At 41.2% G+C, this 23,889-nt stretch overlaps 1 protein-coding gene across 2 annotated transcripts; it reads right to left on the reverse strand.

The window, feature by feature from the left end:
- Positions 1-5,550: 5,550 nt before the first annotated feature.
- Positions 5,551-22,647, reverse strand: LOC102218062 (inhibin beta B chain). 2 transcript variants are annotated; one of them, XM_023337620.1, is made up of 3 exons: positions 22,545-22,647; positions 20,224-22,458; positions 5,551-7,721 (listed from the first exon to the last, which is right to left on the reverse strand). In XM_023337620.1, the coding sequence occupies exons 2-3, from the start codon at positions 20,606-20,608 to the stop codon at positions 6,925-6,927; spliced, it is 1,182 nt and encodes a 393-aa protein (XP_023193388.1). In that variant the 5' UTR covers positions 20,609-22,458; positions 22,545-22,647; the 3' UTR covers positions 5,551-6,924. The 2 variants fall into 2 exon arrangements, with proteins under 2 accessions (XP_023193388.1, XP_005814641.1); XM_005814584.2 differs by lacking the exon at positions 22,545-22,647 and having other exon boundaries at positions 20,224-22,540.
- Between the last annotated feature and the right edge of the window lie 1,242 nt (positions 22,648-23,889).

The following is a 23,889-nucleotide window of genomic DNA, read 5'->3' on the forward strand; positions in this document are numbered from 1 at the left end:
GAGAAATTCAGCCTTTAAATTTAGCTTCTGTCTGAGATCCACTTCACTGTTCAGCTCACACACCAGATCCGTTCTTATCGGGCCCAACTTGCTGCTCAGCCGCTCCGCCTTACATCAGCTGATATGTATGTGGTCAAGAGAAGCAAATGAGATAACTGAGGCGTTAGAGTCAGACGAGAATGAGGTAAGGCAACAGGAATCTGACGGGGAATTACATCTGACTGCTTTGGTGGCTTCTAGAAAACACACCCACCGCAGAGACGCTTCCTATTTTAGGAAACTTGGCTACATTCATTACTATGGTTGTGCTGGGTGGAAACACTGACTAAAATTTCATTTTTAATTTGTTCCTTGAAGATTGCATATTGTTAGAAGTCATGCCTGCTCATGTTAGCCAGATGTGTTTTTCTATAAAATTGAAAGATTTCCCAGATGAGTGAAATAATTTAGCATGTTTTCGTTTTGGTGTAGTTAAAGTGCTTGCCTGAAGTCATCACAGACAATAATCATTTTCTTCTTTGACAGTAACTTGTGTGGCTTCTTGGCAAGGCTGCAAGGATTCTAAAAGAATGCACCTGAAGGAGTGAACAATAAAAGTACTGATGAGACATTAAATTAAACACAATGACAGCCGAGTACAACAGATGCCTTTGTTTGTGTACTCTCTGCATGGAAAAACGTACAGCAGCGGCCGGGGACTCTATTCATCGCTGTAATCTGAGATGAGAAAAAAGAAAAGACTTTAGAGGGTGGGTAACTGCTGATAACATCTCCTCTCCTGCAGCATCGCAGAATTTAGAGCCGATCAGAGACTGTGTGTGGCGCACTCAACCCTGATCCTGTGCCAGAGATTCATTTTGATCTCGGTAATCTCCAGACATGAGGCATGAGTCTACGCCGAGTGAAGGCCCTCACTCAAAGCCTGATAGGATGTCAGAAATAAACATGCTTATGACTAAGAAATGTGCTGGATTGGTGGCTTTTCTCCCGGCAAAAACAAATGTTAGGAGAGTGTTGGCTGTTTAAACTTCAGATCTTTCAGCATTTCATGTTTCCATAGTTTCATCTCTCCCCTAAATGTGAAAGTTAATGTTTCATAATTCTTGAGCAAACAATTGCTATAAATGAATGTTTCTAGATCCATTTTGCTTTGGTGTCTATCATGGCAACTCGGACAACTTGTGTAATAAATATTAAAAGCTGTCTGCTTGTTTGAGTGATTCATCACTAGAAATGCACATTCAGACCTTTTAAAAGACAGAACATGGAAAAGTGTTAAATGTTTTTCCATGCAGATGGAAATCCTCTTTACATGCTTTAAAATACAAAAAGAAAAAGAAAAACAATATAAGCTGATCAGAATCCCAGAAAAATGAATAATATGTCGTGTCAAAGCAAATTGTTCCACTGCTGAGATTTCAGTCTTGAAATATAATTTCCCTGGGCAGTTTTAGTTAGAGCAAGTTGTAGCAACCATGTGTTTATTCATATTGAAACAACATTATATGCTAATAATTGATGAGTAAACAACTAAACCCAGATGCTGCCTGCAGCATAAAACTCTTTCTAAGTCACAAACTTTAGCAATAAAGGCAAACAGTTGTTGATAGAGGAAGACATGAGGGGCTTTCTAACATAGTAAACCAACTTCAGTCCCAAATGAACAATAATTACATTGAAGACAATGTAACACCCTCATTACAATCTGGTCATCTTCATTTGAGTGCTGTAGGAAAATCTGCTGCTTAACTGATAAATGTTGCAATTCTGTAAACAATACTCATATTCAACACTGCTGCAAAATGCATGCAGGTGCTAAAATGTTGCAGTAAAAAACGGCAAAAGCCTTGAGACGGACTTTTTCTGTTGCTGAAAGACCAACAACTCCTTTTGTTGAATGATTCCAGCCTGACAGGACATGATGTCACACAAAGACAGACCAACCAGAGGCTCTTATTGTACAAACTCATCAACAACTCATAGCCAGGTAAAATCCATTAGACCTGGAAAAAACTGCAACTGGAAAGCAAAACTCATCATTTTTAGAGCAACATGAGTGTGGCGGCAGTTCAACAGTTTGGGTTCATTTCAGACTTATAAGTTGGTGTAGATAAATTAAAGTGATGTCAAATATCACCGAGGCTCGTGTAGCTGGGTTGGTTTCTTTCTGAACATTTCAGGTTGAAGCGGTCAGTCAGGTACGCATTTTTGTATTTTAGTTTTGTGTGGAAATAATGTTTATTTGAAGAATTTGTCGAGTTTGTTAGCCACGTCTTTTTAAAGGTGACGTAATACGTCTGTTTTTTGTAAGTCAAGCCACATTATTATAAATGTTTTGCTGCGTAGTAGTCTATCTATGAGAATGTCTTTCTTTCTGTAAAAATGTATTTAGTGTTTTGTACAGTTCTCACGGCATCGTTATTAAATGCCAGTAACTATCAAGAGCACCTTGTTTCTACCAACGTTGAAGATGCTTGTCTAGTTCTTCGCTGTGACTCCAGCTAACACCCCCTCCTCCAACCCTGCAGCATTTTTTTGCTGTTGTGTTTTTGGTATGCTCATGAAAAGGCCTGAGAAAAAGGCGGAACAAAGAGGCACCTGCCAGAATAATGAGCCCTCAGAGAGACACAGCCGGCTGATGATGGAACAGCTTGTGGTCAGAGATGATCTGTATACACACCTCATATCACTCTGGTGGGAATTCCCCCAACACACACACACACGTTTTAGTTGTAGAGTTTGCAAAGTATCAGTGTCAGTATCAGTGTGTTACTGCCAGCCTATCAGCTCCCGACTCTCATTAATTTGACGTCATTTCAATGGGGAAGGAAACCATGGAAACAAAAGCCAGACTGTTAGATTGATTCTGCTTTCATGTCCCACGATGGGACTTTAGGAACTCCGATTCCTTTTTCTTTTAAAGGACACAAAAATTCCACCATCTGTCCAAAATCCCAGCAGGGAGTTAAATTTAACTGGACGCGTCCAGGAAGCTGATGGTTAACATGGAGCAAACTCTGGTCACATCTAGACAGAACAACTCTGTTTGCACTAAAGTTGAACCAAATTACTTGTGATAAACAAAGAGATGGAAGATGCAAACAGCTCTGTGCGCACTAGTTCTACAGTAAAGGATGATTCCATTATTTTTCATGATTTACTTACAAATGAATGTATTATATATGATTATCTTCTGTCTTCAGATTCCTGTAAAAAACTTGGATGTGGATCAGATGAATTCAGAAAGTGGATGGATATAAAATTACTTTCAAAATATTAATACCTCTAGAACTTTTCAATGCTTTGTCAATATATTAGCACAATAGTTAAGTGGAGTTTAATAGATGGCTTACTACATTTGGAGCAAAGAAAGATCTGAAAAGTGTGGTGTGTATTCATATTGTACCCCTCCATAAAATTCACTGCAACCTGCTGTCTGATCAGAGTCCAGTTATGAGTAACGTGATCCGACTCCACCTGCTGCCGTCCTGGTTCTGTAGAGAATCGTCATGGAGACCAAGGAAGCAACATCTTTGGTTGCTTTTTTTATATATTGGACTTTTGCACGAGTGTTTTTCTCACCTGTAAATACTTTTACCACCACAATACTTTCACTGAGTTCTTACCTCAGTCGTTGCTGTAAATCTGGAGCCACAGAATCCTCCCACTGCTTCACTGATTGATTAGACGTTCATGTTTATTCATCGACTCTTGGACAGAGAAAAGACTAAACTTTGGATCGAATTAGTAGAGGTTTTCATATTGGATATTTCCTATGTAAGTACCACCTTAAACTGATCATTTTCTCATTATTTTTATTATTATTATCATTTGCGTCAACCACAGAAACTCAGGTTTAAAAGAAGAAGAAATGGATGGAGTTCTATCAAGGGTTTTGTTTGTCACTTTAAGATGGAATCTGTTTTACTCCTACCGGTAATCCGTCTGTGACAAAGAGCTTCATGGGGGCACAGTCCATGTTGCAAAAGTCAAAATGTCACTTTGGGTTGTAGAAAAGTAAACATGACAGGAATAATCCTCATGTCTTAAGATGCTCACAGCATAAATGCTTAAAATAAGAATGATGTGTGGAAACAGACACAGAAGGTTCAACTTTAATCCTGTTGTGTTTCTGCTGGAAGCAAAGAAACTTTTATTGGCTGATTGTTTTCATCAAACTGCAGATAAAGAGCAGAAGCAGGCAAAGCATCCAGCTGACGGTGTTTTCCTGGAGAACAGACTCCGATTGGAGCGGAGTGCAGGAATGCCTGGCCTCAGGCATCAAATACTCATAAATTCATTAGTAAACGCAAAGTGATTTGGAAGAATAAACACTGCAGAGATAAGCAGCTGATGGACGGAGCTGCAGCTGCCATGACCTCAACCCATGGTAGTATTAAATGTGTGTGTGTGTGTGAGGGGGGGCATTCGCTCTAACTGATAAAGAAGTTGTAGAGTTACATGTGCATTTGGGAAGAGCTCATGATTATGCAGACGTATCCTCATAAGAGTGTGCTAAATCATTGCTTTATGTCCCATGCTGATATGAACATGATGCATATTAAGTGTGTCTATAATGGGATTTTTGCAGGAGTGGCTGCCTGGCCTGCAGAGCAGCAGCAGCAGCAGCAGCAGCAGCTTAATGGCCTGCAGCTCAAACTGAGCATCATTATCATTCCAGCTGGGAGATCTTGGCATGCACTGGGAAGCATGACAAGACAGCTACACATCTCCCCTGATCTCAGTAAAAAATGTCTTTTATTTAAAGTTCAAGCAGCAGTGAGAAGATTAAAAACAATGTTTCAGGCCAATAAAAAGCCTGACATGTTTTCACCCAGAGAAAGGGAGGGAAATCTCTCCTGCTGCAGGTAAAAGTTTTTTCAACTCTGTCCCTCCCTAAAGTGCTATTTGCCTTGCAGGAAAATATATGAGACTGTACTGAAGTAGATGGAAACATTCCCAGATAAATGCATTATATCTCAAGATATGTTCATTTCATTATCCATCAGAAAAAAGCTCTTTGGCTGAATGAACATTATTTTAAATATAGTTCTGCCAGGATTCTGAATATTCTTAGTGTTGTTCACAATGTAGACCAAAAAGTGTATAAAAAAGCCAGTGGACAAATGTATTGTATTGATTGATTGTATAGTCTGTCCCAAAGTAAAAAATAGTTTTGGTATTAAATCTGTATTGATGCTTTATTTTAGTCTACTGTGTTTAGTTTAAAAATGGCTTCCCTCTCATTGTGGGTGTTTCACTGCTGACTGATTGCCAGTAAACTTAATTTGTGTTTATTTCAATTTGATACAAAAGTCAATACTGGGTGAACAAAATGGTATCACAACATACCAAACTGACAGATTGGAGATGTTTTATGTCTGGACCAGTGCAGGCAGAGACTGAAATGTGTTGCTTGTTTTCCTGGCAGGGATTTGAACCCCGCCTTGTTTTTAGGTGGGTATCGTCCCAAAACGCCTGCAAGGAAAAGTCAGAAGGACAAAAACACAAGACACCATTCTTTTCATATTTTAAAATATTTAAGAAAACATTTATATTACATAAACTGTACTGAACACATTTATTTGACTGAATGATTCAAAATGAACTAAAAATAACTTTTATTAAATAGAAAAAATATATATAATTAAGAGGAACAGTGAAATGATGTTTATTGTACAAAAAAGAATGGAAAAAAGAGCTGGAAAAATGAAAATCTGTCATCTGTCTCTCATACCCTGATGCAATGATAGGCCCTTTCTCTACTTATTGAACTGCCACTAACGGCCTCATAGTTTCAGTGAAACAGCTGGAATCTTGGCGTCTTTGGTTTCATTTATTTTGTAAAATACATCTGAAACTTATTTCAATTTAACTATATAAAAATAACTTTTCAATGGCAGTTTCTGTTTCGTTAATTCCGCAACGTCTCAGTGCAAACATCACAACAATCATTCGCTTTGGAAAGCAAGCGAAAGATCACGTTTCAAGTATTTTTAAACAGTTTAGGAGTAAAGAAATGAGTGAAGGATAGAAAGAAGATGCAGAGTTCAGTCTAATGGAGCAAATTGATTATGGATTTTATGGAGTTCTACACATTGCATAGCTCATGTGGCACTTGTTCATCAATCTGTCAGGACACTCCGGACCCAGGAAGGCATTTTTATACAAGTGCTATTCAGGGTGTGCATTTCAGTTCCTGCAAGTGCTGCACTGCACTGTGGTGACCTGTTTGGCGGAAACTAGTCTTTGAGTCTGCAGGCTGTCTTCTGTCAAGCCCCAGGGAGGGAGATCGGGCAAAGTGCACCTCTGAGATGTTTTCTTCGTCCGGATGTCCCTTCACCAGAAGTGATGTTACGTCAAAGCTGAGCAGCGGCTCGGCATCCCAACCTGTGACTGGCCCTCCAGCATTAAGCGCTGCTATCTAATTCCACTAGAAAGGACAGTCAGGCTGCATCTGTCTGCATAGTGGAGAAGTGCTGGCGTTCTGAATTGTATAAGGTGATGAACTGACAGTGCTTTAAGAAAACAAGTTTCTTTTGTGCTTTAAGTACTTAAGAGGGTTGGAGAAAGTCTGACAGCAGTATTTCCACTGGTTGATCCTGTCTTTGTCTTTAAGCGCTTTAAAAAACTTCATTCAGAGGAGATAATGGGCCATTAGGTTTGACTAGAAATGGCAAACTAGAGCAAGATGTGATTTGGTGAAAATAATTTGCTTGTCACCCCATCACTGAACGCAGGTGTTTCATTAAGTCAGAAAAAGACACGCTCTTTCGTCCCGTCACACTCATGTGGACACAACATCTACGTCGTGTTTTCTGGATTAGACCAGCTCTGTGTGAATGTGCTCTCAGTAGATATGGATACATGGAGATGATGTTCTGCACAGAAAAGTCCTGCATGCACAGAATCTGCTGGGCAGACTCAGGCGCAGCCGCACTCCTCCACGATCATGTTGGGAACGTCGCGCTTCACGATGTTGTACTCGTCATCAAAGTAGAGCATGGACATGGTGCTGAGCTTGGTGGGGATGCAGCAGGAGTTCACCGAGCCCGGACTCATGCCTCTCATGCGGTACTGGTTAACGACTGCTGTGTGGAACGATGAAGCTGAGCCAGGGACGCCTGCCATGTAGGCGGGGCAGCTTCCCTCACAGTAGTTACCATAGTAACCAGCCGGAGCAATGATCCAGTCGTTCCAGCCGATGAGGCGGAAGTCGATGTAAAACTGCTGCCGGCAACATAACCCCCCGCTGGTGCCGTCGCATTCCAGGCCCCGCTTCCGAATGCGGTGCTTTCCGTCCATCTGACGCGCACGCACCACCAGGAAGGGCCGGTGGGACGGGTCGCCCGGGTCCACCAGCACCGGAGCCACTCCGGCCGTCTCGCAGCCCTCGCAGTGCACCTCCAGGTCCTGTCTCCGGCTGCCCTTCCCAAACACAGCCCGCACCGCCTCCGAGAGGGGAAACGTGTGCCAGCCGCTGCGCTTCAGGTCCACACGCTTCTCCACCAGAACCCAGCGGCCCGTTGCCTCGTTCCCCTCTGCGGCTCCAGCCTCCTGGTAGTGGATTTTGATGGTGACCTTCCTCCGGAGGCCCTTCTCGGGTCCAGCAGGCAGCAGACGGAGATACAGCCATAGGTTGGCCTGGGACACATGCAGGTTCTGGTGGCCCTCGTTGGAGATGAGGAAGTGCAGACGGGTTTTAGCGTTTGTTTCTTCATCTGGTGGAAACAGAAAAAACAAAACTCAGTCCCTTATCTACACATGGATGTAGATAAAGATGAACATATTCATCCATAACCTGAAAAATCTGTCAGAAAAGTAAAATAATAATAACATTTAGTAGATGATTTACTGCTCACTGTACACAGACTGCCTGTAATTCTACAGCGATGCATTCTGGGTAATAAATGCCATCTGCAGCACATATGTGGAAAACGTGAGAAGTACCTGTTTTGGGATTGTTATAAGAATATTTCTGAAGCTTATGGCAAACTTTGATCAGTGAAAAAATGTTTCAATCACTTTAACACATAAGGCTGTATTATTTACAATGAAGAAATGTGACCTAGTTCAAATCTGAAATGAAGAACTGGGATTTCTTATAGGGAACATCTCGTCAAGAGGTCAGAGGTCACATGTGGGGTTCCCCATGGCTCCATCTTAGGACTTCCCTCATTCAATATCTATATGCTCCCACTGAGTACAGCCACAGCAGGAAATAAGATCAGTTACCATGACAACACACGATACACAGCTCTACATTACGATGTCACCAGATGACCTTTGACCCCATCCAATCACTGAACAGATGCTGAGAAAAACAAAATGTGTGGATAAGACAAAAATAAATTTCCAGTTTTTATCTTCAATTTACATAGTCCCTAAAATCAAGTTTGGATTGAAATTACATCTGCCCTTGAAATACTGCAACCCTGGAGCACCAGTTTCTCATATTCTTGCAGGTTTTTTATCCTGTAATAAAGTTTTACTATTCTTGAATTTGACAAAACACACAAGAATTGTGCTTATAAAGTAAATCAATTCTAATCTATTCTCTTTAATTTTGACATTTGTCCAGAATGATCGGTTCTCTATTATGTCTGAGGTAGAAGAAGAGTCAGTGAGTTGAATTCATGAGTTCCATTAGTACGACTGAAATCCAGCTGCTCCATTTGTTCATGTTATCCTTATGGGCTAACAGAGCAAAATGGCTCCTAACAACAGTTTGTAATTCTCTTTGCTGGTCTCTATCTAAGCCACGCCTGAAGGAGGGCGTTCCCTAACGTGTCATTTCCATCAAGCTCAGCTTTAAGGGGGTGTGCTCCGTGTGTGTGTGTGTGTGTGTGTGTGTGTGTGTGTGTATACGAGCATGAAAATAGCTAAAAAATATGGAGGAAAACAGAATTATTGATTCCCAACACATTACAATTTACATATCCAGTCACGCGCTTGGATATTGTATTTATGTTTGTATCTTGTCTGTTTCTTTAAACAATAAAAATACAGGAACAAAAAAACATATGAAATTGCTGAGGAAAAAAAAGAATAAGTAGAGGAAATGGAAATACTTCAAAATCAGTCTTCACTTCAAAATAAGAGCAATATAAACATTTATTTAATTGAATATTTTTAAGTTAATAACCTAAACTTCAACAAAGGTGTTAAAATTTATTCAATAGAAAGTTTACAAAATCGGAAGTAAATTTGAGTTTTATAATTTAATCAGAAAAATATATAGTGGGAGAAAAGTGAATAAAACTGGTTCAGAATTAGTAAAACACTAAAGCAACGAGCTAAAGTTCAGCCCCACCAGCAGCGCGACATTTGAGCAGTGGAAGTTTGCCCAGCACTTCGTCTCTGCGTAAACAATGCAGCTGAAATGATCAGAATAAATTACATGATGGTAATTCAACGTTGAATGATGGAATGATGGATTCCCTCATTTCAATGAGTGCAGCATCATAAATGCTACACAATGCTGCAGCTTGATGGGTAAATGTAATTGTATATGTCATCTAACATTAAGATAAATATCAATGAATATTCATTAGCGTGTCTTTATTAATTTAACTAAGTGTACATGGGGAACCGTCCACTTTGTGTCTGTTCTTTAAGCAGTACACTATTTAATATTTAATTTAATATAACATGTACATGAATCAATATTGATTCAATATAAAATCAACCCAAATGTTTCAATATGGATCCACAGTCAAATGATAGTTGAATCAACATTGATATGGTGTCAGTTATGGTTGAAACATTGATTCAACATGTGAGTCACTGACCACTTTCAATTCTGTTTCAATTCCGTTTCAACGTAGATTCAATGTTTCTGCCCGACTTTGTTTCCATCATGTTGTTCTATCTGGGTCTGAATTACCACCACAGATGTTTTTTTGGCATAATAGCAGTTATTGCTGTAAAAATATAATGCTATTCTACTTTTGAACATGTCTTTTGTGCAAGTGCAGAAAACGTAAAGATGAACATTTTTGACTTGCACTGCTAACCAGGGGCGTAAATCCCAGAAGAAGTCTAGAATTGTCCCCCCCAAAGAAATCATGAAGAAAACCCTTGTATTTAAACAATATCAATATAAAAAGGCAAAAGAAACAAAGAACAAAATAAATCTGCCTTTCATCTAAGATAGCGTTTCTCAACAGGCGGTACCGCCCCCCAGGGGGCGTTCAGAGGACAGCAGGGGGCGCTGAGATTCCTTTGGGGCGTTTGCTCAAAGGTAAACTTTACTTCTTAAATGCACAATACCAGTTCAGACTTTGAGCAACTTGCTAAAACTGCATTGTGTAACATTAAAACATGCAGCTTATCCATGGCAGCTCTTCTTCTCTTCAGTGTCTGTTAGCTTCTCCTGCTAATGTAGCTTCACCATCAGTTCAGCGTCACACCGGCTGACGATGCTGTGATTTACTTGTCTGGTGTCTGATTTTCAAATATTTGATGCTTTATTGAGGATTTTTGTACATATGTTTTGGCAGTGCTGTGATCATGTCAAAGCAGCAACTTATAATAAAAATGTTTTATTTTCTGTCTGGTGCTTCATGGAAGGACAACAGAATCTCGCTTTTATAAACCTAATAAAATCACGACACCCTCCCTCTGAAAAATGAACCAATTTAAATAAAGAAACCCCTCCATGGGTGATTCCACGATAGACAGCGTTTATTTTATAGAGTTAACATCGGCGCTGTAAGCAGTTTGGTATGAAACGACACCAAAGCACTTTCGAATTGCAATCATTAGAATATTAAAATTTTTTCCGTTGTTTTAAAAAGCAGACTGACTGAAACGTCAGTCCCGTCTTCCCGACCGCTCCGCGCCATATGGGATAAAAAAAACAACAAGCAAACAAACAAAAAACAACGCTCACCCTGTGCAAAACTCATAAACCAGAAAACCGACAAACTAGATGAAATCAGGGAATGAAAACCGAGAATCTGAGGCTGAACAGTGAAAAATCAATATGAGTGGCGAATCAACACATGATGATGAGGCGGCGCAGCAGGTGATGAGTGAAGATTACTGGTGATGAGCGTCAATAAACAATAAAATAAAACTAATAAGAAACTAAAGAGAACATAACAATAAACCAAGAGAGGATAAAACTAATCAAAGAAAACGAAATGGAAATGGCTGAAGAACAAAATGCAAGAATAAACTAAGAAACTAAATGAACTTCTATGGCAAGACCTTTTGAGCAATAATTAATACAGAGGACTGTATGGCAAGAACAAACAGAGACTGTTTTCAAATAAAAGGTCAAATAATATTGTTGAAGTGCCATGAGTTTGTTGGAACCACATCTACTACTAAGTAGAAATATGTCTTATAGACGATAACAGTAAAGAACTTATCATTTATTTGTTTTTTAATTAGATTTGATATATTTATTTCTTCAATATTACTTTTCATGTCAGTTTTAATGTCATGATGCTGATGACTCCATGATACTCTCAATCTGACTCATTAGGACTGGATTTAGAACCAGCTTTGTTCCTTGTCATTTCTGTCCAGTAAAACTATTAATCTATAAATCAATAGACATTGATTTATAGATTATTAATCTATAAATCAATAGACGGTCTATATAAAACTATAATCCATGTTTCTGTCTCATATTTGTATGGCATTAAAATGATCTGGAACTTTTGTTTTTCCACTGAAAGCTCTGCACAGTAAATGCCGTGTGGGTGACATTTTATGAATGATACTCTGATTTCCCGTTCTCCTGAAGGCAGCACAGAGCTGCAGTATCAGAACCAGAAACACTGAAGGGAAGAAGAATTATGATTAATATCTATTCATGTTACGACTCCTGTCATTTTGCAAATAGATCAAAGTTTAAACTGGTTTTGTTGAACATCTTTTATCTGGTCATTTTGTGCAACATTTAGCAACTAACATCAGAAAATTGCTCAGAACATTTTTTCCACTGATTGGCTGCTGGTAGGCCTACGACTTTAAATTGAATGTTCATTCATTGCATTTTTTTTAGATGCCTGTAGAAATAATTTCTGTTCATGTGGTTTTTTGTTCTCTGGGGAAATATTTTTGATGATAAATACAAAAACAAGCATAAAAATCAAAACATCTATAATAGTGATAGTAATATTAATAAGAAAATAATATTCAGTGCAAAGTAGCCTACAAATTCTTTGGTGGGGGGCGCTGGTCCAAAAACGGTTGAGGAACACTGATCTAAGAAGAAATTAAGGATGAATTTTATCGACTGATTTTATATGCAAATATCCATCAGTTATAGCAGAAATAATAAAGGGATAAAAAACCTGATGCTGTTTCCTCCTCAGTGAGATTCTGACACTGGGAGCAGGTTACTGGTTTCTCTGTCACAAGCTGGTTGCAAACCTGAGGCAGCAGGTCAGTCAGTTATGGTAGATCTGAACTTTGACCTCAATATGAGAAAGTTCAGACTGACAGCAGGAACCACAGAGCTCTGTTAGGTTAAAGCACATCTTGTGAAGTTGAGATATTTTTCCTCCAACAGGATCCAGAGGAATCAGCTCAGATGTTGGACTGGATTTGATTTCATGTTGCTCCTCATTTTCAGCAGCGGAGCTAGAAAGGTTGAAAAAGGTTATTATTTTGGAGAAAATCTCATCAACATCAATATTTCCACTAAATAAGAGACAAAAATAAACAGCATGTTTGAAAGAGGAAAAGCCTTTCAGACTCTGAGCTCAAAGCGAGACGCCAGAGAACAAAAAACTAATATTCTTGTAAATAATAGACAATTCATTTAATTTCATAGAATTATCACGGTAGAGGCCATTTGTTTGTTACTTAATGAAATATATTTGTCCTTCTCAATGCTTGTTGTGACGTATAATGAGGAAATCAGTCCCAGTTTGTCGTTTATTGAACGTTCAGAAAGTGCAGCGGCTGTGATTTGCCACAGCAACTCAAAACCACTTATATAATCCACAGCTTTTGGATCTTTGGATCTTTCCTTTCAGACACAGTGACGTTTAGTTATGGATGAGGTTTAGTTTACTGTTGAATGTGACTCAGCAAAATATGACATTATGACCAGAGGTGGAAAGTAACTAGTTACATTTATTTAAGTAACTTTAAAAATTCCCTTCTCACCCACCGCGGGTGGTTCTTATCCTCTGAGCTCGGGTCCTCTACCAGAGGCCTGGGAGCTTGAGGGTTCTGCCCAGTATCTTGGCTGTGCCAAGGACTGCACATTTCTGGACTGAGATGTCTGATGTTGTTCCTGGGATCTGTTGTAGCCATTGGTCCAGTTTGGGGGTGACTGCCCCGAGGGCCCCGATGACCACAGGCACCACTGTGGTCTTCACCTTCCAGGCCCTCTCCAGTTCCTCCCTGAGGCCCTGGTATTTCTCTAGTTTCTCGTGCTCCTTTTTCCTGATGTTGCAGTCGCTTGGTATTGCTACATCTATCACAACGGCTTTCCTCTGTTGTTTATCCACTACGACAATGTCTGGTTGGTTCGCCATTACCATTTTGTCTGTCTGGATCTGGAAGCCCCACAGGATCTTAGCTCTGGCGTTCTCCGCCACCTTTGGGGGTGTTTCCCACTTTGATCTCGGGGTTTCCAGTCCATATTCTGCACAGATGTTTCTGTACACTATGCCTGCAACTTGGTTATGTCGTTCCATGTACGCTTTCCCTGCCAGTATCTTGCACCCTGCTGTTATGTGCTGGACTGTCTCAGGGGCCTCCTTGCACAACCTACACCTTGGGTCTTGTCTGGTGTGGTATATCTGGGCCTCTATTGCTCTGGTGTTTAGGGCCTGTTCCTGGGCGGCCAGGATGAGGGCCTCTGTGCTGTCCTTGAGTCCAGCTTTTTCCAGCCATTGGTAGGATTTACTGATATCAGCCACTTGGGTTATTTGCTGGTGGTACATCCCATGTAGGGGCTTGTCCTGCCATGATGGAATCTCTGGCACCTCAACCTCCGTTCCCTGTTGTCAATACATAATATATATATATATATATATATATATATATATATATATATATATGTATATATATATATATATATATATATATATAGTTTTACTCCATTAAACCTCTAACCCTAACTGGAGTCATTTTTGAGGAAGATGTTGGGAGTTCATCCTGTAATCGGTAGGTCGTTGGTTCGATTCCCACTCTATCTGCCTTTGTTGTGTCCTTGGGAAAGACATTCCACGCCTCGCCTGTTGTGGTCAGAGGGCCCAGCAGGGGGCGTCTGTGCATGGCACCCTGGCCTGTGTCAGACTGCCCCAGGGCAGCTGTGGCTACTGTCCAGTAGCTCTCCACCATCAGAGTGTTTGCCTCAACTGGAACGATTGATTTCTTTAAAACCATCCGAGTGTCCAGAGAAGCGCTTTTTAAGTCTGATTTTATTTTAGATTATTCTCACTTATTTAAATCAAGTACAATTTCTGGCTGTAACAAACAGTTTACACCAGAAACAAACCATCACATGTTGATTGTTAGTTTCTACCTGCTGAGCCATTTGGAGGCCAACATGCAGTGAACTGGACATATTGTCACTGGAAGTACTTTGCTGTAAGTATTGGTTTAAAATGTTTACATTCTGGAAAACAGAGTTTTAGAAATCAGTGATTCTGCAACTAAGTGATTTACTTTTACATATTAAAATGTTTATTCTAAACAGAACCTGCACAATTTTTTAGAATGTTAGGATCATTTCAGAAATTAAATCGCAGTAAAAAGTATTGCTCAGTTACTGAGAACTGAAGTCAGCTTTGTTCACAGTTCTATATCACATTCAAGTCATTCCTTGGATGACTCATTTTTACTTTTACTTGACAAAAATGATAACGTAGTACCACCTTACCTTGAGTACATTATTTAGTTGCTCTACCCACCTCTGGTTACGACTTACCCTACCCTCACACTACGCTTCATCCTGGTACTCACTGCAGACTCCTTCGGTCAGCAAAGTGATTCTTTAGGCACTGGACTGCAGCTTGTCCCAAACATCCATCAGATGTTTCACTGAATTTACATTTAGAGTTAAAGACAAAGTTGTATTTGCTTTCCTAAAGCTGTTCCTTTGCAGTGTGGCCAGGAGCCATATCTTGCTACACAAGGTCACGACCCTCAGGGGAAACTTCGGTTGCTTGATGCTCATCTCCAGTTTTCAACAGCTGAAAGGTGTGGAGTACACCTTGGACAGCTTGCCAGTTTGAAACAATACCACACTCTCAAGTGGCAAGGTTCTCAGTCCAGAGAAGCATCAACATGTTGACCGAACATCCATGTTTGTGCAGGAAACTGGAGCGGCCAGAGAAAACCTGCACATGTACAGTAGGTGATCCACTGATCCACTGGGAATTGAACCCAGGGTTGGGAAAGTGCTATGTGTCGAAGGAACATGGAAATTAATGATAGCTCTCAAACATCTGGAGTTTTTATGTGGAGGCTTTCTGTACATTCAAAGCTCCTAAAAGTTGTTCTGATGCCTTTTCCATCAGAACCAAAAGAGATTTTTCAAATACGACATGATAAAGTAGCAGTTAACATCCTCACATACTCCCCAATGAACTGCCAAAGAAACCGTTTAGTTTTCAGTGAAACATGATTTAAACCAAGCTTTATTCTGTGACTTTTCACAAAGACACACACACTTACACACAGAAGACTTTATAAAGGCCACTGCTTTGTCCCTTAAGGTTTGCTCTCTCTGTTCACTTTCTATCACTGCATCAGCTGACCTCTGCAGCAGCTTCTGATAGGTCAGTTCTGACCGGCCGGTTCTGGGATCAAGCCCAGTTGGCTCCAAGTCTTCCAGTGAACCTGACAGGACCAAAAAGGAGAGGGAGGAGATCAGAGGGGAGCCAAGTGGGGGGTGTTGGTGGACATGGTCAGAGTCTGTGGGGGGTTCATTGAGTTCGCTAAAAACCCACCCATCACTGCATCCTTCCAGTGAGAGCGCTGGACAGTGACAGGCCTGCGCGGTACGTGAGACTCCAGGAGACAGCCACGCAGCAGCAAGGAATTCAAACGCGTGGCTTTTCCAGCAAAAAGCACCATGAGGCCAAAAGTAAGAGGCATTTACATGACACTGGCTACTTTCTGCAACAGCACAATGAAGAGATCCAGGGTGTTCAAAGGTGACACTCAGCACTGTTTTGGCTCTTTTTCTTGTTTAATGATGTCTCCCAAATGACCCTGAGGTAACTTGAAAGGTTTCTATTTCAGGAGTTTTGGTACAATGTGCCCATGCAGCGCCTTTCAAAGCAGTTAAATTACTTTGTTTGCTGACTGATTAGTGTGTGTCAGTGTCAACAGGTGGCCACCAAAGATGGGCCCCTCGTCCTCTTTAAACTGCCTCTTCCTCCTGTAAACCACAGCTTTACATTCACAAAGAGACCTGTTCAGACCAGCTCTCCTCTCTCAGGCTCCACAGCGAGAGACCGGACTACTTTAAACACACATCTGCATCCATCCATGCATATTTACACACACCCATCCTGGAAGCAGGGAACAATATATATCAAACAGCCTGGACTATGGCCTGTGGGATGAGTAGCACAAAGCAAAGTGAATACATGGCTAACAGAAAGGAGTCAGCTGAACAGCAGCTCTTGCCTGGAAACATTGTAAACACCCCTCAGGGGTACAAGTAAGTAACCTTGCCTCTTTCAGCGCAGAGCCTCCTTACGTGTCTCAACAGCTCCGAGCTGAGAAAAACGGGCTGTGCAGCGAAACCAAGTCAGTAATATGAAGGGAGTGAGGACGGATGCCGTTTTTGTACCTAAACAGAATTTACTCTCCACACAGCCTGAAGCAATTAAGTCATTTCAAATAGTGTAATCGTTTTGTAACAGCTTCTGATAAAAAAACTAAACCTAATGAATTTTAATACACCTTTGATTTGAAGTCCTCAAGAACTATTAAAATCACAGCTAATTACAAACAAGTCAACAAATCCCTTCCCAGTAACTTTCAGGTTTATCTTTCTTTTTTTAATGCGGTTCTTGTTTCATCCAGGTGCTGGCCCCAACACGCCTCACCTGACCTGCGCTGGAGAGGAAGTTGTCAGTGATGATCAGGGACACCTGGGTGGGCTTGGGATGCTAAGGAGCCGCTCCAGCGTGTCTCCACCTGCACCACCTTGCTGAGGGTGAAGCAGAGCTGAGAGCTACTGTGGAGGGAGAACGTAGCCTAAGTTTCGTCTCTTCAAATCCCCCAGTGCCCAGGCATGGCTGCCAGATACCTGCTCCACAAAGAGTTCAGCTGAATTCACTTTATTCTTCTAAAAGCCATTGAAAATACAAAGAATCAGATCCACTCATCTGGGTTTCTGGGCAAACAGCAACACCAGTACAGAAGTATAAAGTGTTCCAGATTCACAACTTTCATTTAGAAGTCATGTTAACAAATTAAAAATTCAAATTAATTCAACATGTCACTTTAGAAAAATCCGACAGTAGAAGCTTCAAAATACTGAAATGCCAAAATTCATTCTCATCCAACTTATTGTTTGACTAGCTGGAACGACATTTCAACCACTAAACTTTATAAGCAGACATTAAAAACTGGATAAAAAAAGAATATTTTAGCTTTTTGACTTGGGACAAAATGTTTGTCTGTTCAGATAGCAAACCCCCACTGCCTTTTAAAAATGTTATTTGAATAAAATCAAATAAACCTCCAAGAGCAGCTAGTGGGGAGGACTGGAAATTTTAATTTAAGAGAAGCTTCTTAACTGTAACCCGTTTTCAGTCGGAGCATCAAACTCTTGGCATAAAGAGTCCAGTAATGTCTTTAAAAACACATTACTGGACATTTTTAGCAAATCATGTCAACAGTGACTTTGAAGCAATGTTGCATTAGTGTTTTAAAGTAACATCTGAACTTAGAATTACCAATCTGTTTTAATAATAGTAAATTATTTGTCCATATGCATGTTAGTAGTGTTTCCTGTTTTTACCTTACCATGAAAATTAGCCCTTGCAGCTAAATCTGGCATATTTACATGACTGTTTAATTTACTCATAGTGATCAAAATGCATTGCATCTTATTAAATAAATTCAAATTTAAGACACTTTACAAGACAAAAAACCTCCAACTTATTTCCAAAAATAAATAATGAAACAATTCAACACAGCCCAGTCATGTAGAAAGATTGAACTGCAGCTACAACCCAATTCAATCCATCAAATGTAAGAAAAAAACAATTAATCAGAAACAGAAACATCTGCAACAACCAGGTGAAGGTGGAGAAGACGGACCAAGAACAAGTAAACCTAAATAACCGGACCGGAATACTTTCTGCCCTTCACTGTTCAGACCCAAAAGTCTCTGAGGGCTGAAACTCACTTCTCCAGAAATGAAAACACTAAAACTTAAACAAGAATATAAAGACAATTTAAAATAGCTGAACTGAATCTGCGACGCTGAGACACAGACTGCGCCTGTTCCAAGTGTGCCATGAGTGACATCTTCTCATGACAACAATTGTCTTGGAATAAGGCCTGATCCTTTGGATGAACCAGTAATGACCTCCTGTAATGAAGTCTTAAGTCTGAATGTTTCCCGGGGTTCAAAGAGCTAAAAGGAGCAATGGAGAAGTTTGGAGCTGAACTTCTCTGTTGACCTCTCTCGTTCACCTCTTTCCCTCTCTTGTGCTCCTCGCTCCGCTCCTGTGAATACGGGACATCGAATCCCTCAGCAAAGACACATGGGTGCATTGCAGGGTAAAAAGGGAGATTGGCATCGACTCACCTCACCTGCTCCAGTGCCTTTTGGCAAAGCCCTAACCACTGCAAACCGCAAAGACGTCACAAAGACGCCACAGTTCAGCCTGTGCTGCGGGGAGGCGGAGGACTGCAGCTGACCTCTGAGCTCCATATGAACACAAAGCGAGTGAAACACCTATCCACGTCCATCTGTTGGCAAAACAGCTGCCCCCTCAGCCAACCTTGCCCAAAAGCAAGCCTGCACCCTGGCCTCAGAGCATGGCGGAGACCCCAGAACCAGGCCGTGCCCCGGCTAGCAGCATGGCATCGGAGGAGAGGAGGGATTTGAGCCAACTGGCCATGAGGCAGGTGGGGTCTAAGGCAGAAGGGACCCATGCCAGTTTTATGGTACAACGCCACACAAAGGCTCAAAGGTGTGAGGAAGAATAAGGCTCAGGGAAAGAAAACACAAGAAGAATCAAAGGAGGCCAACAAACCTTTAGAATGACTAAAGCATTCTTTTCAATGCTGCAATATTTGCGCGCACACACACACACCCACACACACACACACACACAATATTACCCCATCAGCACAGCCCCTCCAATACAACGCTGCTGGATCTCATATATCTCATGCATTATTCCAAGCAAATTCTTTTGTTTGCCTACTTTTTCCTTCCATCTCTGACACGATGTGTTCAGCAGGAACACTTCACACTCTTAGAATAATTGCCTGGCTTTTGTTCTCCTGTCAGGAAAGCATTCAGATCATTCCTACTGGCAATGCAGGAGCTCACAGTTCATTCAGACTAATTGTAGCAGCCAGGCCAGAGGGAAATTAGCTGGCTCTGGGTCCATGTTGGTGCCTTTAATTACAAGTTTTCTTTCCTTTAAACTAATAGTTTGTGTCAAACACACTGTTCTGCCAGAGCTGGCTGACAATTAGTGGATCCGTGGGGAACAGAAGATTTTATGTGTGCCTGGGACTGAGCAAGAGTTTTTGCACTTCAGATAATTAGTTAGATTCACCTTAAAGGAATGGAAAAATGGCCAATTGAGGGACTTGGTGTTTATGTGAAGAAGTATTCATGCACTGCTGAGTGGGAGCAGAACTTCAGAGATGAAATTTAATTCAGAGGTTTTGCATCTTCTGCTTAGCACATCAAGGTAATTTAAGGACCTGGCTTTAGTTTGATTTCATTTTGATTTTCATCAGACTAAAACAGGGGGATTTAGAAGCAGCCACTGGCTTTACAGGAGGGAGCTGTGATGTAATAAGAGGATGAAAATGATCACTCCACACGATCTCATTAGTTTATGGCCGTTTTAAACTCTTGTTGTGACTGCCTTATCCATTGTGTCCATAACCCAGACAGGATTAAGCCTTGGAAATAAAATGTAATCCTTTAGGATTGATGTTGGGTCACTACTTCCCCTGTTGCACGACTTTCATGAAATAAAGGTGAGGGGGTTCACGTAGGGGTCGAGTCAGACATGCGCAATGAATTATTACCTGACTCGGCAAAGCTGATGATCTCCGAGGTTTCTGCCTGGACGTCGTTGCTAAACGCGGCCTGGCCGTCAAAGTTGGGAATCTCCACCCGGCCGTCCTCACGCACTTTGCCTGCGTGCAGCCTCCGCAGCGCTGTCACCATGGCTGCTTTTGGGATGGGGTGCGTGATGTTCGGCCTGTCCCGCATCTGCAGACGATTCAGGATGTGCCGCTTCACCGCCTCCACGAAGTCGATGTTCACCCGCTCCGACTGATCCGGCGTCCTGAGGCCGCAGGAGGCGCACGACTCCCGGGATGAGCTCGGAGTCTCCGTGGCGCTCAGAGTGCTGCTGCGCACGAACACAGCGCACGCAACCAATGACAACGCCAAACTATATAAGCTCATTCTGCCTCCAAGCTTTAGTTCAAATAAGGATATAGGGTTAATTAATTTACACACAGAAATAAATTAAAGCTACATTCAGCTCACACGTTTGCAAGTTCCGGGGAATCATGAACCGCTGCTCCAGCAGACTCTTGCAGAAATTCACTCAGACATTCTCAAACATGCCGAAGAGCAGCAGAAACTCAGACTAACGTTCTCCAGTCATCAATCAGCGCCTGATCCAACACTGCGTAAAATGCTGCGCCAGATAAAAGTTCATCTCTGTGCGTCTCGGTCACACCGCCTTCACTTGATGATCTGTCAAATCGGCGCACAGCAGAGAAACGGACTCGCCACGCGTCCAGTCCGCTCTTACATCCAGCAGCTCAGTCGGAAGCGTCTGAAGCCGCTCCGTCTGTCCCGAATGTTTTGTGTGCGCACACACGTGAGGATTTCCACCCACAGGAGGGACAATCGCGACATCTTCAGTCCCACTTTCATTATCCTCCGGCCCCACGCAGAGGTTGCGTCATTTACCTCCCAACAGTTTGTGCCGTATTACCTTTAGTCCTTTCCGCTTTCCTCTCTGTTGCGGTAAATGCAGGAACAACTAAGTTGTCACTGTTTCCAAACTGTGTGAAGCTCGAGCCTCTAGTTCCTTAGAACTTCATTTCAAAATTTAACTACTTACTGCATCTCCTTAAATTGTTTAAAGGTTTCAAACAACTTAAATTTTCCAATTTTTAACTTGTTTTATCTAAAGTATATTAAACTTCAGAGGTTAGGAGGTTTTAATCAAAGAAATTGCGCCACCTATTGGCAGAAATAAATTACTAATTGTCAGGCGAATTTTGATCCAGTTATTGTAATTTGTGATCTTTAAAATAGTTTTAATCTTCACCTAGTTTTCCACTCATTTTTTAATGTCCCGCTGCTTGTTGCGGTTCTGTAGGATAAAACCAGGATTGTGTGGAGAACAAATATATACATGATCTAATCATATATACATAAGTGCACAGTATAAAATTCTGTATTATAAATGCATAACTGTAAAATAGTCTGATTGCAATGAAGCCGTTTCTGCCACAGCTTCATTTATTTTGGTGCTATGCATAAAATTATACATTATGGGTTTAATTATGCAAACATATTAACGTGTGGTTAAATATTGATGATTGCAGTCTGTATTGTCTTTTTAAATTATAAACAGACAATTGTATTTTATTTCAAAAGCTTAATCTAAGATAGATTTTAATAATGCATATTAGCCTCCTAAAAAGGAATCCCTTATGATTTTTACCCTTTTTGAAAATATGACATTTTGTCATGATGGGTCCTAGTTTCTTTTCCCACATACAGAAGATGATCAGATAAATAAAGTTTATTTTAACAATGAGGAAAAGTGAGACTGTATAGTTCTTGTCCTTGGGGTTGGCAACCAGGGTCGTCTGTATTCTGAAGAGCAGTGGTGAGTTTGAGGTAATTGGAAAGTGGAAATTCAGGAAGAATTAGACTGATCTTACTTGAGATGAAGATGGACTTCCTCCAGGGGCCGATGCCGTGGTTTGGTCTCTTTGTGGGTGTCCTTGAAGTGATCCGGGTTCCAGTGTCAGATCTTGACTGAGTGAGTTCTTTGCAGGTAGATGTAGAGGCTGCGGTGGAGGGCGGACAGGTAAGTTCAGGTGTGGAGGAGCGAGGAGCGAACCGACTGCCAGCTGAGAATCCAGGAATGGTTTATTGAAGATCTGCACAGGCCAGGAAGGAACTCGGGCAACCAGTGAGTAACAATCCACGGCGTCACGAGGGGAGAGATCCAGAAAGTCAGGACCCGGGCTTCACAGGGGAATTTCCAAGGCGTCACAAGGAAACACCTGAGAGAGAGAGAGGCAACAAGGATTAATTACCAAAAGTAATTTCAGAGAAACACAGAGAGCGAGCTCAGAGGGGCGCAGAGTACCATAACTGGCAAACACTCAGTGCTGGCAGCCTGCTCCTCATATACTCCTGGATGATTAGGTGATGAATCACAGGTGTGCTGACCTGAGTCAGCAGGCACGCCCTCCAAGGTGTAGCAGCCTCTACCACCATCTAGTGGCCGAAGAGGGAAGCAGTAGGCAAACAGCAAATCCCCACAAAGAACCAAAACCCCTGTTCCCAACACATTCATATTAGAAAATGACATTTAACAACAACAAAAAAGTAAATCAGAAATTTGAGGAGAATTCAAAGTATGTTTAATACCTGCTAAAAGTTCACTTTCAAAAAATACTTTTAGTCAATCCAGAAAAAATAAATATATTTTAAATATGACAATATTCCCAAGAGATTCCCAAACCCTCCAAATTAAATGAAATTAGTAAATCAAAATATTACATATCATACATAAAATTAAACTAAAAAGATGTTGCACTTATAACGAAGTGAATTGGTAGATAGTGGACCCAAATGCAGAGCAGCAGAGGCGTAGAGTCAATGAATATTTTAATGAAAATATAAGAATGGACATTTTCAAAAGGTTATGGGGGAAACAGGGAGCCTGGACAAAAGGCAAAAAAACGTTATGAGAGAGAGAGAGAGCAGAAATCTAACACCAAGGAAGAAACTATCAGAATAAACCTAAAACTAATGAAAGTAGAATCAAATCAAACTACAAAACAACCTAACAACCCGGGATCCTGACACCAACTCTATTCTTTACAACAGTGGAGCCCAAAGTGGGTCCCTGAGGGCCGGCATGCTCCATGTTTTAGTTTTCTTCCTGGTTTAACGCACCTGGATCCAGTGATGGATCATTAGAGGCCGAAGGAGAACATGGACCTGCTGAGAAGGTTGTTACTAAAACCAGGGACAGACTAAAACATGCAGGATCCGGGCCTCCAGGAGCCTTTGGGCTCCCCTGATCTACAACAACACAATTTCTTTTTCTGCAACATGACACTGGACTCAATCCAGAGACTGGTCCATAAAAAAAGCCCACATTGCACTAACGAGTTGGCAAAACACTCAACAAACTAATTGAACATTTCTTTATTTTTCTGGATAGACCACAGTGGGTTAGGCATTGATACATAGGTTTCCTTTTCCTTTCCAGCACCTTGGATTGGCAGCAGAGGGAAGTCAGTAGTAATGAGAAGCAACAGTTGCAAGGAGACGGGAAGCTGATGTTTTCTGAATTTTATACATTAAAGAGTTCGGCGTATCAGTCAAGACTTTATGTTGTTCCTGTCATTTCATTTGAATTTCTTTTGTTCTTATGAGTTGTGGCTGAAATGTATGGTGACCCTGAGGTGATATGTCCCAGT

The sequence above is a fragment of the Xiphophorus maculatus genome, chromosome 7 (assembly GCF_002775205.1).
Source record: "Xiphophorus maculatus strain JP 163 A chromosome 7, X_maculatus-5.0-male, whole genome shotgun sequence".
Lineage (NCBI taxonomy): Eukaryota > Metazoa > Chordata > Actinopteri > Cyprinodontiformes > Poeciliidae > Xiphophorus > Xiphophorus maculatus.

Coding starts and splice junctions, on each gene's coding strand:
- LOC102218062 (XM_023337620.1), bottom strand. CDS start 20,608: ATGAGCTTATATAGTTTGGCGTTGTCATTGGTTGCGTGCGCTGTGTTC. Junction 7,722..20,223: donor CATCAGCTTTGCCGAGTCAG/GTAATAATTCAT, acceptor TGTTTCCACCAG/ATGAAGAAACAAACGCTAAA.